The sequence below is a fragment of the Glycine max genome, chromosome 12, assembly GCF_000004515.6.
Source record: "Glycine max cultivar Williams 82 chromosome 12, Glycine_max_v4.0, whole genome shotgun sequence".
Taxonomy (NCBI): Eukaryota; Viridiplantae; Streptophyta; class Magnoliopsida; order Fabales; family Fabaceae; genus Glycine; species Glycine max.
In genome coordinates this window covers 16,607,365-16,622,352 of record NC_038248.2, presented here as the reverse complement: position 1 = coordinate 16,622,352, position 14,988 = coordinate 16,607,365, and the positions used below count along the sequence as shown (strand labels likewise).

Genomic DNA, 14,988 nt, shown 5'->3' with positions numbered 1-14,988 from the left:
CTTTCATCACAAGGGTCTTGCACGTAAAATACTTGTCTAGCTTGTTCTACCATGATGAAAGGGTCATTGTGGTAACCAAGTTTCTTTAGGTCTACCAACGTAAATCCTATATCATCGTGCGCACACCGGTATTGCTGTCAACCCATTTACATTTGAAAACACATACAATAAATTTCACATAGTTAAGCTCCCAAATTCCATCAATGAACCCAAAGTAAGGGATGGAAGCTACACAGGGATTGGCGTCATTCACACTTGCGAAGTGTTGAGATTCAGCCCTTAGGGTGACCCCGTTGTTCTGCATTGTACTTTTGTCATCTTGTGCTTTTGTGTAAAATGAATACTTGTTTATGTCGTATCCTTGCCAAGTTATAACATTTCTTTTAGGCCCATCTGCTAGCTTTCTTAATGTTTCCGAAGCATTCTCATCTACAAAGATTGTATCTTTAAACCAATCACAGAAAGTCTTGTTATGATTTTTCAACACCCAATTCTTTGACAATTTTGGATTATTCTGTTCGACTAAAGCTTCATGCTTAAGTATGTATGGCAAAACTTCATTACTGCTGTTCAAGACATACAAGTGAGCTTGTAACAAAACTTCTACACTTGGAGTGATCACATGCAGTCCTCTTGAACCCTTACCACCCACTCTGTCATCATGCCGAGACTCAGGAAGGCCAACAGGTTTAGCCTTCTCAATGTATTCTGAACAAAATTCAATGGCTTCTTTTGCAATGTACCTCTCAACAATAGATGCTTCTAGACGATATAGATTCTTTGTATACCCTTTTAAGATCTTCATGTATCGCTCAACCGGGTACATCCACCATAGATAAACAGGACCACAACATTTGATTTCTCTGACCAGATGCACAATCAAGTGAATCATGATGTTAAAGAAAGCAGGGGGAAAATACATCTCCAACTGGCACAGTATAATTGCGGCCTCATTTTCCAGCTCATCAAGCTTGACAGGATCAATGACTTTGCTACATATAGCATGGAAGAAAAAGCACAGGCGAGTTATGGCTAACCTAACTTTGTTTGGCAAGATGTCTCGTATAGCCACGGCTAACAATTGTTGCATGAGCACGTGAAAATCATGAGAATTTAACCCTACAAGCTTAAGCTCCTTCAATTGCACAAGGCTCTTAATATTTGAAGAGTATCCTTGTGGAACCTTCACCCGATGAAGACACTGACAAAAACTTATCTTCTCCTTTTTGGACAAAGTATGGCAGGCTGGGGGCAAGTAAATTTTCTTCCCATCAGACCTTGGATGCAACTGTGATCGTATGCCCATATCAGCTAGATCTTGACGGGTATTCAAGCCATCCTTCGTCTTGCCTTGAATGTTAAGGAGCGTCCCAATCACACTGTCACAAACATTTTTCTCCACATGAATAAAGAGTTTAGTCCCCATTGAGCATTTCAAGAAGAGCATGGAGGGAGTGTGTCAGAATTCGGTGAAGCAGAAGCCCTTTCTTGGACAATAAAGGTGGAATTACCCAGGGTAGTGGTCTTGACTATGGCAATGACTTGTTGCAATGTTTGGAGACAGAAAACAAAGTTCTAGAAGGTGATTCAATGATCTAGAACCAGACACATTGTGGTGAAGAAAACAACCGCTGATGTAAATTAGCTAGACAAACCGAGATTTATCCACAAATGAAAAGGGAGAAATACAGAACACAAGAGAATTTGGGTTGCAAAGACCCTTTTTAAGATAACCCAATACTATAGTCAAAGAAATAGAGAAGGAAGTCAAACAGGGGAAGGCAGCAATGGCTCAAAAACTTTGGATTTTAAGTGGTTTACTACTAGAACTGTGGAACCATAACCTTCATATGGTAGTCATGGAGGTCTGATTTTCTTGCAAACTGGTTGACCCACCACTGTCTGAACCTCTAGACTCAGATTCACTCATGAAGGCTAATGGATCATCTACGAGTGAGCTCTGAGTCTCACATATAATGGTCAATTTTTCATTGCCTAAACTGCTGGATTCAAGTCTATATGTCAGTTGTTGGTTGGTTGAAGATGTGGCGATGCCAACAAGGATTTATGTTGTGAAATGCAGCGTGAATGAAGCCCAGAGGCACACAATTGGAATTACACCAATCAATCTATTTCATGTCTCGTGACTTGATGGACCAAGCCCAGGCCACAAGAGAGAAGCTCTGTGATTTTATAGAAGATTACTTTTCAGGCTTAATGGACCAACCCCAATTAACTACGGCAAGGGAGGAGATCATGACTCATGAGGCTGTTGAAATATGGATCTAATTGAAGGAAGAAGATTTGCTTTAAGGTTACACTTTAGGGCATACATTTGCCACAACCTCATTTTTGGAGGCTTTCATGCCCAATAATCTGCTAAGATCCCAATTTGTGTTAGCAAAAGCTCAACATCCCATGTCCCCCCATTTTGTGTACCTAAAACAGAGCTCTAGAATTCCAGCCTACTGGACAAGGTTGAATTTTAATAGGGTGATGTTTTTGTTACCAAAGAAAGATTTTATTAATTAAACAAAATAGGAGAAAGAATACTCCTCCAAGGATTTCTACTTCACAAAACATTTCTCCTTTTGTAAAGAGTTAGTGTTCAACTTACAAGCGATAAACATAATAAACTTTTTCCCTTCCATGACTAACTAACTAGTATTCCAACTCTTCTACCTAAGTTTCCCTTACCTCTTCTAAATTTTAACATACTTATAGGAAGTTAAACAAGTTAAATTTGATAATGTTCTTTTGTAATTCATCAAATATGTTGAGTATTTTCATTTTATCTCCAATTCTAAACTATTTGTTTACTTTTACTTTCCTTTCTTCTAGTGAGCTTGAGAGACTGGTGTAGTGTGGTAAAAAAAGTCATTCTAAACATATGGCTGAAGCTTAAAAATTGTCTGCAACTTGTTGTGTGTGCACATTTTTTGAGTATACGATGTTGTTCAATAATATTGCCTCTATTCAATCTGTAGAAAGCAGTTAGAGTCCCTAACAGAAGCATAGAAACAAGCACTGCTTGAAGAAGTTGAGGAGGAGAACAGTCACTAGTTAGAGGTATGCAGGGGAATTGGAGTACCTTGTGTGTGTATATACACTAAAATGAAGTTTTCCCAAAGTAATTGAAATAGAAATTTCAATCTATATGGACTAGTTCAGAAAGGTTTTAGCTATGTTTTCTTCAATTTACTCAGACAAAAGGATCAGACTTCAAAAACCTTAGTGTTCTGCTCACAAAAAATTCTAGATGGAAGCAACTCTGTAACATATGACGATAATGCTTTTAAGTTCTAGGTCTCTTATTTTCAACAGTAACATTTTTTTCCTACTAGCTTTACACCGAAATCTATTTTCAATTTCTTCTACTCCTTCTAATTTGTTTTCTGTGTAAATTTTAGGTAACCTGTAGTGTCAAAGACAAACTTAGGACAAATATTGACTGAGACTTACTTTCAGTTAGTCAAATGTGTAAGCATCCAACATAGACCAGATCTAAATTGTTTCACTATTATATCTTGTCAAAAACAACTCAAGACTACATTTAATATACAGCATAAAGATTTACCATTCAGCAAAAGAATTACAAGAGACTAATACTATATCCTGAATTAGTGACCTTATAATACAAAATTATCCTGAATGACCAATTTTGCAGTGATTAGGAAAATGGTTCTTGATGCTTTATTCTTTTAATTTTATATTACTAAAACACCATTTCGTTGATTTTTGCTGAAGTAAAATAGTTTGGCAGTCCAGAGCAATTTTTACACAACCACATAGTCATTAAGTATAATTAATTAAAGCTAATTTCTGTGTACCATGTATATAGCGTTTTCAATAGAACATATTTTCAAGCAAATGCTAGAATTGCTCAACATACATAGTCAGTGTCAGTGACATACGCTACATCAAACAGGAAGTGCAGATTCTCATAAATAACCTCAAGTAAAGGAAGGATGTTACTAACAATAACAAGTAACAAGTGCAGACAGACATATCACATAGTAACTCATAACTCTATCCTTAACTATGGTTGATAAAGGAAGCAACTCAATCGAGCAAGGAAACAACATTGTCACAATCTGGATTCAACAAATGAAACACGCCTCCCTCTCCCTTTGCCTCTATAACCTTCACAACACCGTTCCACCCACACTTCTTGAGCAATTCGTTGTAATACCAACCCATATCTTTTAGCAAATCATTCTCAGAAACTAATTTTAAAGACCCAACATACCTAACCTAGGTTAGTTCTAAAAACTATTTTGAATTGAACTAAACTGATAACTAAATTGAACAAGGCAAACACAGGCACAAAAATAGGCGGACAACGGTACCATATGAATTAGTAAATGTTGGGTTCAACCATTTTTCTATCATGGAACGAAAATAAATGTTTCAGGGACAGTGTGGTACTTACCTTTGATGGAAACTTCATTGATAGGTGAGCTCCAGGGTCACTGTAAACACAAACCCATAAAGGCACAGTGCAACTGAGGTCCAGGGTCACTGTAAACACAAAGCCATAAAAAGCATTGAATCCCACAAACTCGAAGACAAACAATTAAGATGCTATTTTAGCTTAAAATTTGTAGCAAAAATCAGAAAGCCAGCTTGCAAAGAAAACCATTCAAACAAAGGAAGAAGCAGACGCCATTCGAAGTGAAGGAGGGTGCTCACTCACACTCTACAATGGGGGAAATCACGACACGATTTATGACTAGAAAGCACAGAAAGAAGCAGGTTTGCCCACGTACCTAAATCGCGACAGTGACGAACACAAACTCGAATGGGAACTGCAACACGAACAGTGACGAACACGAACTCAAACTCGAACTCCAACATGAACTCGAACTCGAACACCAACTCGAACGGGAACTGGTGCAAACTCCAACTCGAACATGAACAGGAATGGCAACTTCAGGAGGACAAATAAACTAAGTGATGAGGAAGAAATGGAGAAAGAGTTTTGGTTATTGAACGCGTGGAGGGAAAATGGATTTTTGGGGTTTTAGTACTTATGAAAGGGACAACATCAGTTTTTTAAACAAAACTGATGTTAAGTAGTTCATCTCAACATCGGTGTTTTAAAAAACCGATGTTAACTTTCTACAGTTAACATCCGTTATTTACAAAATCGATGTTGACATCACCACCGCATTTGTGTTAACATCGGTTTTTTACAAAACCGATGTTAACAGTTACATGTTAACATCGGTTTTGAATAAAACCAATGTTAATAAACTAATCTTAATTACAAGTATGCCACCGCGCTTTTGTTAACATCGGTTTTTCCGAAAACCGATGTTAACCTGGCGATGTTAAATGTATATTTTTTATATAATAGCATTTTGGATTAGAACATTCAAGAAAAAGTATTTTTTAATATGATAAAGATCAAGCTTATGAATTAGCCTAAGCCACACATTTGAACCTATAAGCATCGGAACTTATGTTTTTGTGGTTGAATCTAGAGATTTAGGGTTAAACCATCAACGTTATGGAACTAACTAAATGTCCCTTAGCTTTCAATTATTGTCCGTGTGTCACGGAAGGTAATTAATTAAATGGTTGGTTATAATTAGGCATTAATTTATACCAATATATATATATATATATATATATATATATATAATTTTTAGTAATGTTAAAGTAGTAATAATAATTAATCTTTTTAATTATGCAGATTAAAATTGATCAATCAATCAAAAGTAAATAACTATTCACTAATCATTCTTTATTTATTGTACAATTTTACCTTTAAATCATTTCATAAATTTTAAATTATTCTTTTAACTTATATTAATTTTTCAATATTTTTATATTATTTTTTTTATTCTTTCATTTTTTATTAACTATATTTAATTTTATTGCTTTAGGTATGAAAAAAGAAGCTTAAAATGATTTAACTTTTGTTGGAAAAATTTATAAACCATAGCATAGACATCAAACTATAAGATTTTATGATGTGGACATCAAAGCCCAAGCCCATGACAACCACCAGACCCAAACTCATGACCAGATGGAAGCCCAAGATCCAATACAAGGCATATGAGGACCCATGACAAGAGCAAGAGCGAAAAAGGCCCAAGAAGCTTTGGAGCATATGGTGACTATTCTGAGGTCAGTTCAAATGCAGGGAGAGGCCCAACACTTGGAGGCCCATAAGGGATAGTTGCTAGTCCTATGTGTTGAATGCTTGGAATGAAGGCCCATTTACAGACTTTGGGATTTTACATTTCTCTTATTTTTTTGAGAACTAATTTGTATAAAACCTTTTGGAACTGAATGAAGAGGACAATTGTGGTTTTTGTCAAAAGTTTGAGCATTGTCTCTACTAGGGTTCTTCCTTGAACCAACTGATCTTATCAGGAATTCACCCAATTCTTGTGGCGATCCTCCAGGCTTATCAAACCTCGTTGTTTGTGGTGCCTATTCGATTTTCTATCTTCCATGTTTTTCTGTTCGTTTCTACATTTCAGCGTTCTTCAGTTTATGCCTTCAGCCTGATTTTCTCAGGTTTGTTCTGCATGTTTTATGAGTCTGTTTCTGTTGTTTCTTGACCCTAAATTGTAGTTCAGAGCGTAATCTTTCTCCTCATTTTGGAATCACTCTAATCCAAGATCTGTACACTGAGATACGATCGAAAATTAAAACTCGTTATGGGTTGTTGTTGGTGCTCGAATTTCATCCTAGAAGATCCAATTTGAACCAAACACTTGGTTTTACCATCATTTTAGGTGCATGGGTCTCTTTGGAGCTTGTATCACCACATATGGAGCATTTCATGCAATCTTGGTGCATTGCTTTGTCAATGTAAGTTGTACCACTTATGTGTTTTATATAGTAATGACTTCCATAATGAGCACATAACAAATATATTTGGTTTTGTTTAGTTTGCTGTTATAAGAAAATGTTTTGAAATTCATAGATTGAGTGGCCTATTGAAAAAATTGTTGCAGCTACATTTCTTCTTGTTTGAACTATTCCTCTGATTTAAGCAATTCTATAAAAAGTGAAATGAGTTTTCTGTCCTCTTTAATGACCGTCTTGTTGTCATCGTGAATTGAAAGATTAACAAGAGTTGTGATCAAGTCCTCTGCAAAGACCCTTTTTTTTGTTCGGAGACAAAGAGTCATAGCTTGTAGAGTAATGTATGCAAACAGAGTCTGTGACCCTGGGTTAGTTGTTTGTCGTCAATGTCCCAAATGGGCTTTGGTAGTTCAAGTCCATGGTTGTTACAACATTGTGAAATCATGTTTTGGAGCAAGTAATTAGGGGTGAGGATGGAGTGAGAAAGGACTTCCTGAATCTGAGGGCATATTCTGTGGACCTCATTTAGCCACCTATGATTGAATGGCCAATCAAAAGTTTGCACCATTAACCAACATACATTAATCTAGTAGTACAAATGTACAATTACAACCAAGTAACAACACAATGTCAATAATATTTTAGGCAATAATTAAAACCACATCCTATAACAACTACTACTTCTCAATCTTCATTCTCCAAACAAGAACCATTCTCAGCAAGTTCCACAAACCAAGCCATATGGTCTATTTTATGTGGATTAGAACCATATACACTCATTGTTGCACTATAAGATTCATTTTGTTGAGAAGATAAGGGTGCATTTGGAATCATCATGAATCATAAAAGATAGAATTTAGAATAGTCTAATGTTCACCCATTCAAATTAGCATGTATGCTTTGCATTGAGCTTTGATAAAGAATGGTTGTATGAATTTTTTATAGGGATTATACTACTTTTCTAAAAATCTATCCAATTGTCATAGAAGTTTAGACATTTTTTTAAATTTCAAAACTTCTGTTTCTAAATAAAAGCTTAAACATATAACTCCTAACTCAAAGTTATAAATGGCAAAAGCTTACATAAATGATGAACGCTTGTTTTCATATATTGTTAACAGTCTGTTCAATACACTCAGCTGGACAATGCCTGAATTTGTAAACATAAGTGTTTTATTTTGTTAATAGCCTGTTCAATGTTTAACAATTGATTTTGGTTGTAGGTACAAGTTTTTGACTCAAGCTTAGGAAGCTGAGTCTTCTTTTATAACCAGTGTACTTGGGTCGACAATTTTGCACACCATAGCACTTCAATTGTCGCACTCCTTGCTGTTGTTAGTGACCATCTTTCGAGGTATGTATTTGTCTATCCCACTCCTGTGCTTATTACATGCTTGTTGATATATGACTATTATTTTATGTAAGCAATTATGTGAGTTGCGAGTGAATCTTAGTTTCTCGTTTGAGATTCAATACAATGATTAATATGGACAATTTGCATTAATTGATGTATTGAATCTTGAATTGTCTTTTTGGATAGTTTGGGAAGACTTATTTTTTATAGTAGATTCATACGTATAGGTTAATTGTCTTTTGTTAAATTTGACGATATTTCGGTATAGTTCATTTCACTTTGTTCTCCGAGTGCATAGTTGAATGTGGTGGATGATGACATGCCATCGCTTTCATCTTGTGTACTTAGAGACTAATGCGAAATGCTGCCGAAATTTCGTGAAATTTAACAAAAGATAATTAACCTTTATGCATAAATCTACTATAAAAAATGTCTTCCTAAATGGGATAGGGCCACACCTTTAATGAAAAAATGAGGTTTTCATGCATGTTGGATAACTTAATGAAGTGTCAGAGCAAAGGGGAAACATGAATCAAAGTTGGATGAAAGTATCACACATTAGTGACGAGTATAAGAATGGGGTTGAACAATTCCTACAATTTATTGAACATAATGCACCATCTTTGTGTGGGAAATTTTTTTGTCCCTATGTTAAATGTGAAAATGGGAGACACCAGTAGGTAAATGACATAAGATTACGTCTTATATATGACGAAATCATTCCGAATTACACAAAATGGATAATGGTTTGAAGAAAAATAAAAATGATGTTTTATTTATTAATTTAATAGGGAGTAAAATAGAGTTCCTATTTATAAAATGATAAAATAAAAAATAGAGTAAATAATAGGCTAAGAGTACCATAGATATAAATAAACATATTATGTCACATTTTACATTTACGATACATCTCTACACTTTTTCTTCCTCTCAAATTCGTTTCTCTCCTCCCTCTCCCAAAATCCTCTCTTTTATCCACATACATCCAAATTTGTGCCAATAAACCTATGATCTTGGACTCGTTAACCATTGGATCGTCATAAAATTTAAACACCAGATTTGGAACTCATTTCTACACAAAACCACTATTGGGATTTGTAAATTAATGCCTACGGTGAGAGAAATATCATTTGCTTGTAGCTATCCTTTTTCCATATACACCCAAACCCGTCCCAATAAAACTAAGATCCTGTACTTGTTAACCATTGGATCGCTATGAAATTTTAACTTTGCATTTGAAATTCATTTTGGCACTTCTACATCATTAGGTTTTGAAAAGTAACATCTGTGGAGGGTGAAATTCTCATTGCATGCTGACAGTGCAATGAAGGCTCTAATCCCTTCTCCTTCTCTCTAAGGCTTTGAAACCCTAGTAGAGAAGCCAAAGAAAAAGTTTGGAGAATCTTAGAAAACCGCTAGAGATGCCTCTATCACTACCAAACTACACACGTGAGCCCGTTTAGAGGTAAAAGATGAGTTTATTGCAATTGGGTTAGAATGAACATGTGTAGGGATCCTTAGATGATCAAATTGAGGTTCATCTTGAGATGTTTACTGTATTGTAATTCTTCATGTATGATTACGCGAAATTGTTTGAGGGGTTTTACTCCCTATGTTGTGAGAAACATTTTCATACAATTTGTTTGTATTTTGGACAAGATTTACTAGACTAACATGATAAATTGTTATATTGGGATCATGAAATTGTGATTAAAATTTTGTGTAATGGATAAATTGAATATGTGTTGATTTGTGAGATACAAGTAAACATGTGATGGTGAATTGTGACATTGTGATATATTAAAATTGTGAACATGAAATTTGGCTGTGAATAAGTGTGTGGTTAATACTTGAGGTGATATTACTTGTGTTGTGAGTTGTGAATTATACAATAACCCGATTTGTGTTTACCTTGAAAAAAAAAATTTTATGCACGAGGTGTTAAAATGAAAGTGTAAGGTTCCATGTTAGGAACCTAAGGTGTTAAATTGTAGTGTGACACCCTCTACTCCTTTACCCCTCACATATATGTATTAATAATAAAAGGAAGAAGAAATCAAAATTAATTAAAAGTTTTTAAAATACATTTAAATACAAGTCTTTCAAAAGGATAAAAGGCTCACATTCACTTTTCTAACATGTATAATAAAACTTGTTCAAATAAATAATAAATCATCTCGGCTCAAAAAAAGGTCGTCTAAGACTTCATGCAATTAATATAGAAACTTATACTCAAATCTCACATCCTATCAGAGCATTGTGTTTTTGTGTCCTCTAGCATGATGTTCTTCATAGTCATCCACCTAACCATCTGCTCCCACAAACACAAAGTTTGAGATCATCACAGGATTCAAACACAAATAGCACATGGGGAGTGAGCCATCACATTCCTAAATAATAGAGAGAAGCAAGACAACATGTAGGTATAAAAATCATATAAACAAAATATAACTTACTTAAGAATAACTCATGTTATTTCACCACTTTGTCGTGTAACATCACATCACAACACCACACATCTCATTCATTTTCACAACATTCACGTACTCAATGATCAAAACACAGTATCACTAAATCAATCAATATTGATCAATACACAAGCATTATGCAACATATATACTAAGACTCAATCCTATATGCAATGTGGTACCATGTTAGTGAAAAACCTCGTCAGGCGCCTAGGAGTACATGACAAGACAAACCACACACTAGCAAGTCAGGTAATTTTCACTTGGTGAAATCATAGGGAGACTAGTCAGGGTCACGCTATTTTGTGAGAATGCTCCAACCATGTGGAATCGGCACATGCTTAAAGGAGCACTCAAACAGAGTGTATTTACCCCCAAGGCCTACACTCCGAAGAGTGCGTCAAGGCCTCTCCCTTCTGATTCAGGTCCAACCGAGAAAACATTTTAGCACACAAACTCTATCTATGAACTGTACAAAACACACAACTCCTCAATTGTTCTCAAAATAGTTTTATCTTGTCACGCTTGTGATTAAACTCGTCAGATCCCCACAGTGGTTCCCATCACAATACTCGTCGCGCATTAACTCGTTGCCCTTACAGGGTCTTAACATTAACTCGTCGCCCTTAAAGGGTCTTATAGTCGTGTGATTGTATAATTCATAGCTCACAACTCAATGCACACATATATTACGAGTCAATACATACTTAATTTATCACATATAAACGGTCTCAATCACAATGATATAATCCCAAAGTAGCATGTTATCACACCTCATGAATCATATACACTTTACCTATGAACTATGCAATACACACAACTACTCAATTATTTTCAATATCATTTTTACTGGTCATGCTTGTAATTAAACTCGTCGGGTTCCTATAGTGGATTCCATCACAATACTCGTCGCCCTTAAAGAGTTTTACAATTGTGTGATTGCACAGTTTATAGCTCACAACTCAATATACACATCTTAATACACATGTATTTCACCTTTTATCACAAGTTCAATTTATGACATACTCACAATTTGATTCACAATTTCAGAATCTCAATATAACAATTTATACAAAAGGTTTATCACAACATGGGAAATAAAACCCCTCAAATAATTTCGCCCAATTATATCAAAATCATAGGTATGAAAAACGAAAACACCAAGAGAACTTAATTTTATCAATCAATTCACATCAGGACATCAATATTGCATTTATAATCATAAAGGAAAAATTCAATAAACATAAAAAAAAACCCTATTTAATCCTCTAAGGATCCCTACACATGTTCATTATAACTCCAATTGCGATAAAATGCGATAAAAATATTATTTCTAAATGTGATAAAAATATTATTTCTTATTCAAATGTGATAAAAATATTTTTTCTAAATTTGATAATAATTTAATTTGTTTAGAAACTATGTTTTCTAACAAATGATACGCCTATACTTTACTTCCAAAGTAATTTATGTGTAATAGTAGATGAACAATTTTTCATTAAGACGTGTGCTTGAATATTATGTATTTCATTAATTTTTTTTTGTAATAACACTTCTTGCTAATTTATAATAAACATTATAATTTAAAAATTTATTTTAAAATATCAACATTACCGTACAATACACGAGCAAGAAGAAGAAGAAATAATGCTCACGATCTTTCAATATCTTAAAGAAACTAACAATTTCGTCCCTAAAATTCCTATTGGTGATCCTTCTATCAAATTTCTTTGACCAACTTTAATTGTCTCTACAAGGTGCTAATGAACATTCCCGTGTGTCTCGCGTTAACTGCCATGAGCCAACAACCAAGTTACTCACTAAATAAATGATAGTTTCTGTCGACCCCAACATATGGATGAAGCACAATGAATTAGGGCTATGCCTAAACCATTGTATATAATTATATTATGTCACTGCCAAGGCTTTCTTTGTATCCAGAAACCATTGTCTTAGCTTTGCACCTTCATAACAATTGTTGATGTAAGCTCCATTGGAGCTTGTAGGCCTAGGATCTTCTTCATCAATGAATTCCTTTGCTTCTTGGAAGATGAATGGCAGCGGAATGGAGAAGGAAGAGAGAGAGGAGACACCACTTCAAGGAGAAGATGAGTCTAGAAGAAGCTCACCACCATAGGAGGTCATGGATAAGAGCTTGGAGGAAGAAGGAGATGAATGAAGGGAGAGGAAGAGAAGAGAATGAAATTTTATGCTCTGAAAGAGCTCTGAAATCTGAAGTTTAATTTTCAAATGATCAAAGTTGAAAAAATGCACACACATGACCTCTATTTATAGCCTAAGTGTCACACAAAATTGGAGGGAAATTAGAATTTCAATTCAAATTTCACTTGAATTTGAAATTGAATTTGTGGAGCCAAACTTTGGAGCCAAAATTTCACTAATTATGATTAGTGAATTTTAGTTATGGTGCAGCCTAGTAATCCAAGATCAATTCCAAGAATCTCCACTAAGTGTACTTAGGTGTCATGAGGCATTTAAAGCATGAAGGACATGCACAAAGTGTGGCTATATGATGTGGCAATGAGGTGTAGTAAGCAAATGCTCACCTCTCCTTCTAAAATTTAATTGGATTGGGCTTCTACCAATTCAATTAAATTTATTTCCCAACACACAATCAAATATTCACATAGTGCATATGAAATTACAAAACTACCCCTAATACAAAAACTAGTGTAGGTGCCCGAAAATACAAGGGCTGAAAAATCCTATATTTCTAGGGTACCCTACGTACATTATGGAGTCCTAAATACAATGACCAAATATAATGACATCCTAGTCTAATATGTACAAAGATGATTGGACCCAACCTTGGCCCATGGGCTCAGAAACCTACCCTGAGATTCATTAGAACCCTAGGGCCTTCTTTAGCAGCTCTAGCACAATCCTCTTGGAGCCTCTTGCTCATGGCTCTAGTGACTGATCCCTTCCTAGGGAGGATTGCATCAATTGCAATGGCTTCTAACACTATCATCCAATGCAGTCCTTCAACTCATACAAAAAGGAAATATGACGTGTTTGTGAGCTTCCGTGGTGAAGACTCACACAACAACTCCACTGGTTTTCTCTTTGAAGCTCTCCAAAAAAAAGGCATTGATGCCTTCAGAGATGATGCAGGTCTCAACAAAGGAGAATCCATAGCACCCAAGCTGCTTCAAGCCATTGAAGGGTCTCGCCTTTTCGTTGTGGTGTTCTCAAAGAACTATGCTTCCTCTACTTGGTGCTTGCGTGAACTAGCACACATCTGCAACTGCATTGAAATATCGCCAAGACATGTTCTGCCTATTTTTTATGATGTTGGTCCATCAAAGGTGTGAAAACAAAGTGGAAGTTAGGAGAAGCCTTTGCCCAACACGAAGAAAGATTTAGTGAGGATAAAGAGAAGATGGAGGAATTGCAAAGATTGAGTAAAGCTCTTACAGATGGGGCCAATCTACCTGGTTGGGATATCCAAAATAAGTAAGTATTCCTGTGTCATTTCTTGATGGACCTTAATTAGTATATATGCAGTGAGTTACCTTCATGTGCATATATTTCACCAGTTCTTAGTCATGCGGTTTTCTAAAATAAATTTATTGTCCCTTTTTAAACTAAAAGTAAGAGTGGTTGAGGAGGTAATTTGCAAATTGAGTCTAAATTTTTAGGCGTTTAATGCAGCAATGTTTTAAAAGTTAAAAAGTACTATATTATTATCTTGTCATATACATGACATTCACTTTTGGTTCTCTTGGGTGATGATTTTGCATTCTCTACCATCTTTAAATTTTTAGGCTACAACAATATGCAGAGAGATTGAAGAAATTGTTCAAAACATACTAAAAATTTTGGGTCCCAAATTTTCAAGTCTTCCAAATGATCATCTAGTTGGGATGGAATCCTGTGTTGAAGAATTAGTAAAGCTTTTAGAATTGGAGTTGTTTAATGTTGTTTGAGTTGTCAGAATTAGTGGGATGTGTGGAATAGGAAATACAACTCTTGATCGTGCTTTATATGAAAGAATCTCTCATCATTATGATTTTTGTTGTTTTATTGATGATGTAAGGAAAATTTATCAAGATTCCAGTGCATCGTGCATTAGGTGTACAAAACAATTACTTTCTCAGTTTCTAAATGAAGAAAATCTAGAGATTTGTAATGTTTATGAGGGAACATGTTTGGTATGGTCTAGCCTACGAAATGCAAGAACACTCATAGTTATTGATCATGTTGATAAAGTTGGACAACTGATGATGTTTACAGGGAGAAGAGAAACTCTATTGCGTGAATGCCTAGGTGGAGGGAGTAGGGTAATCATAATATCTAGGGATGAACATATATTGAGGA

The 14,988-nt window shown here is 35.2% G+C and overlaps 1 protein-coding gene across 1 annotated transcript; it reads left to right on the top strand.

The window, feature by feature from the left end:
- Window positions 1-13,619: 13,619 nt before the first annotated feature.
- On the top strand, window positions 13,620-13,982 carry LOC100800287 (toll/interleukin-1 receptor-like protein). The gene has a single exon (XM_006593074.2). It carries the CDS (start codon window positions 13,620-13,622, stop codon window positions 13,980-13,982), a length of 363 nt encoding a protein of 120 aa, XP_006593137.1.
- The last annotated feature ends 1,006 nt before the right edge of the window (window positions 13,983-14,988 follow it).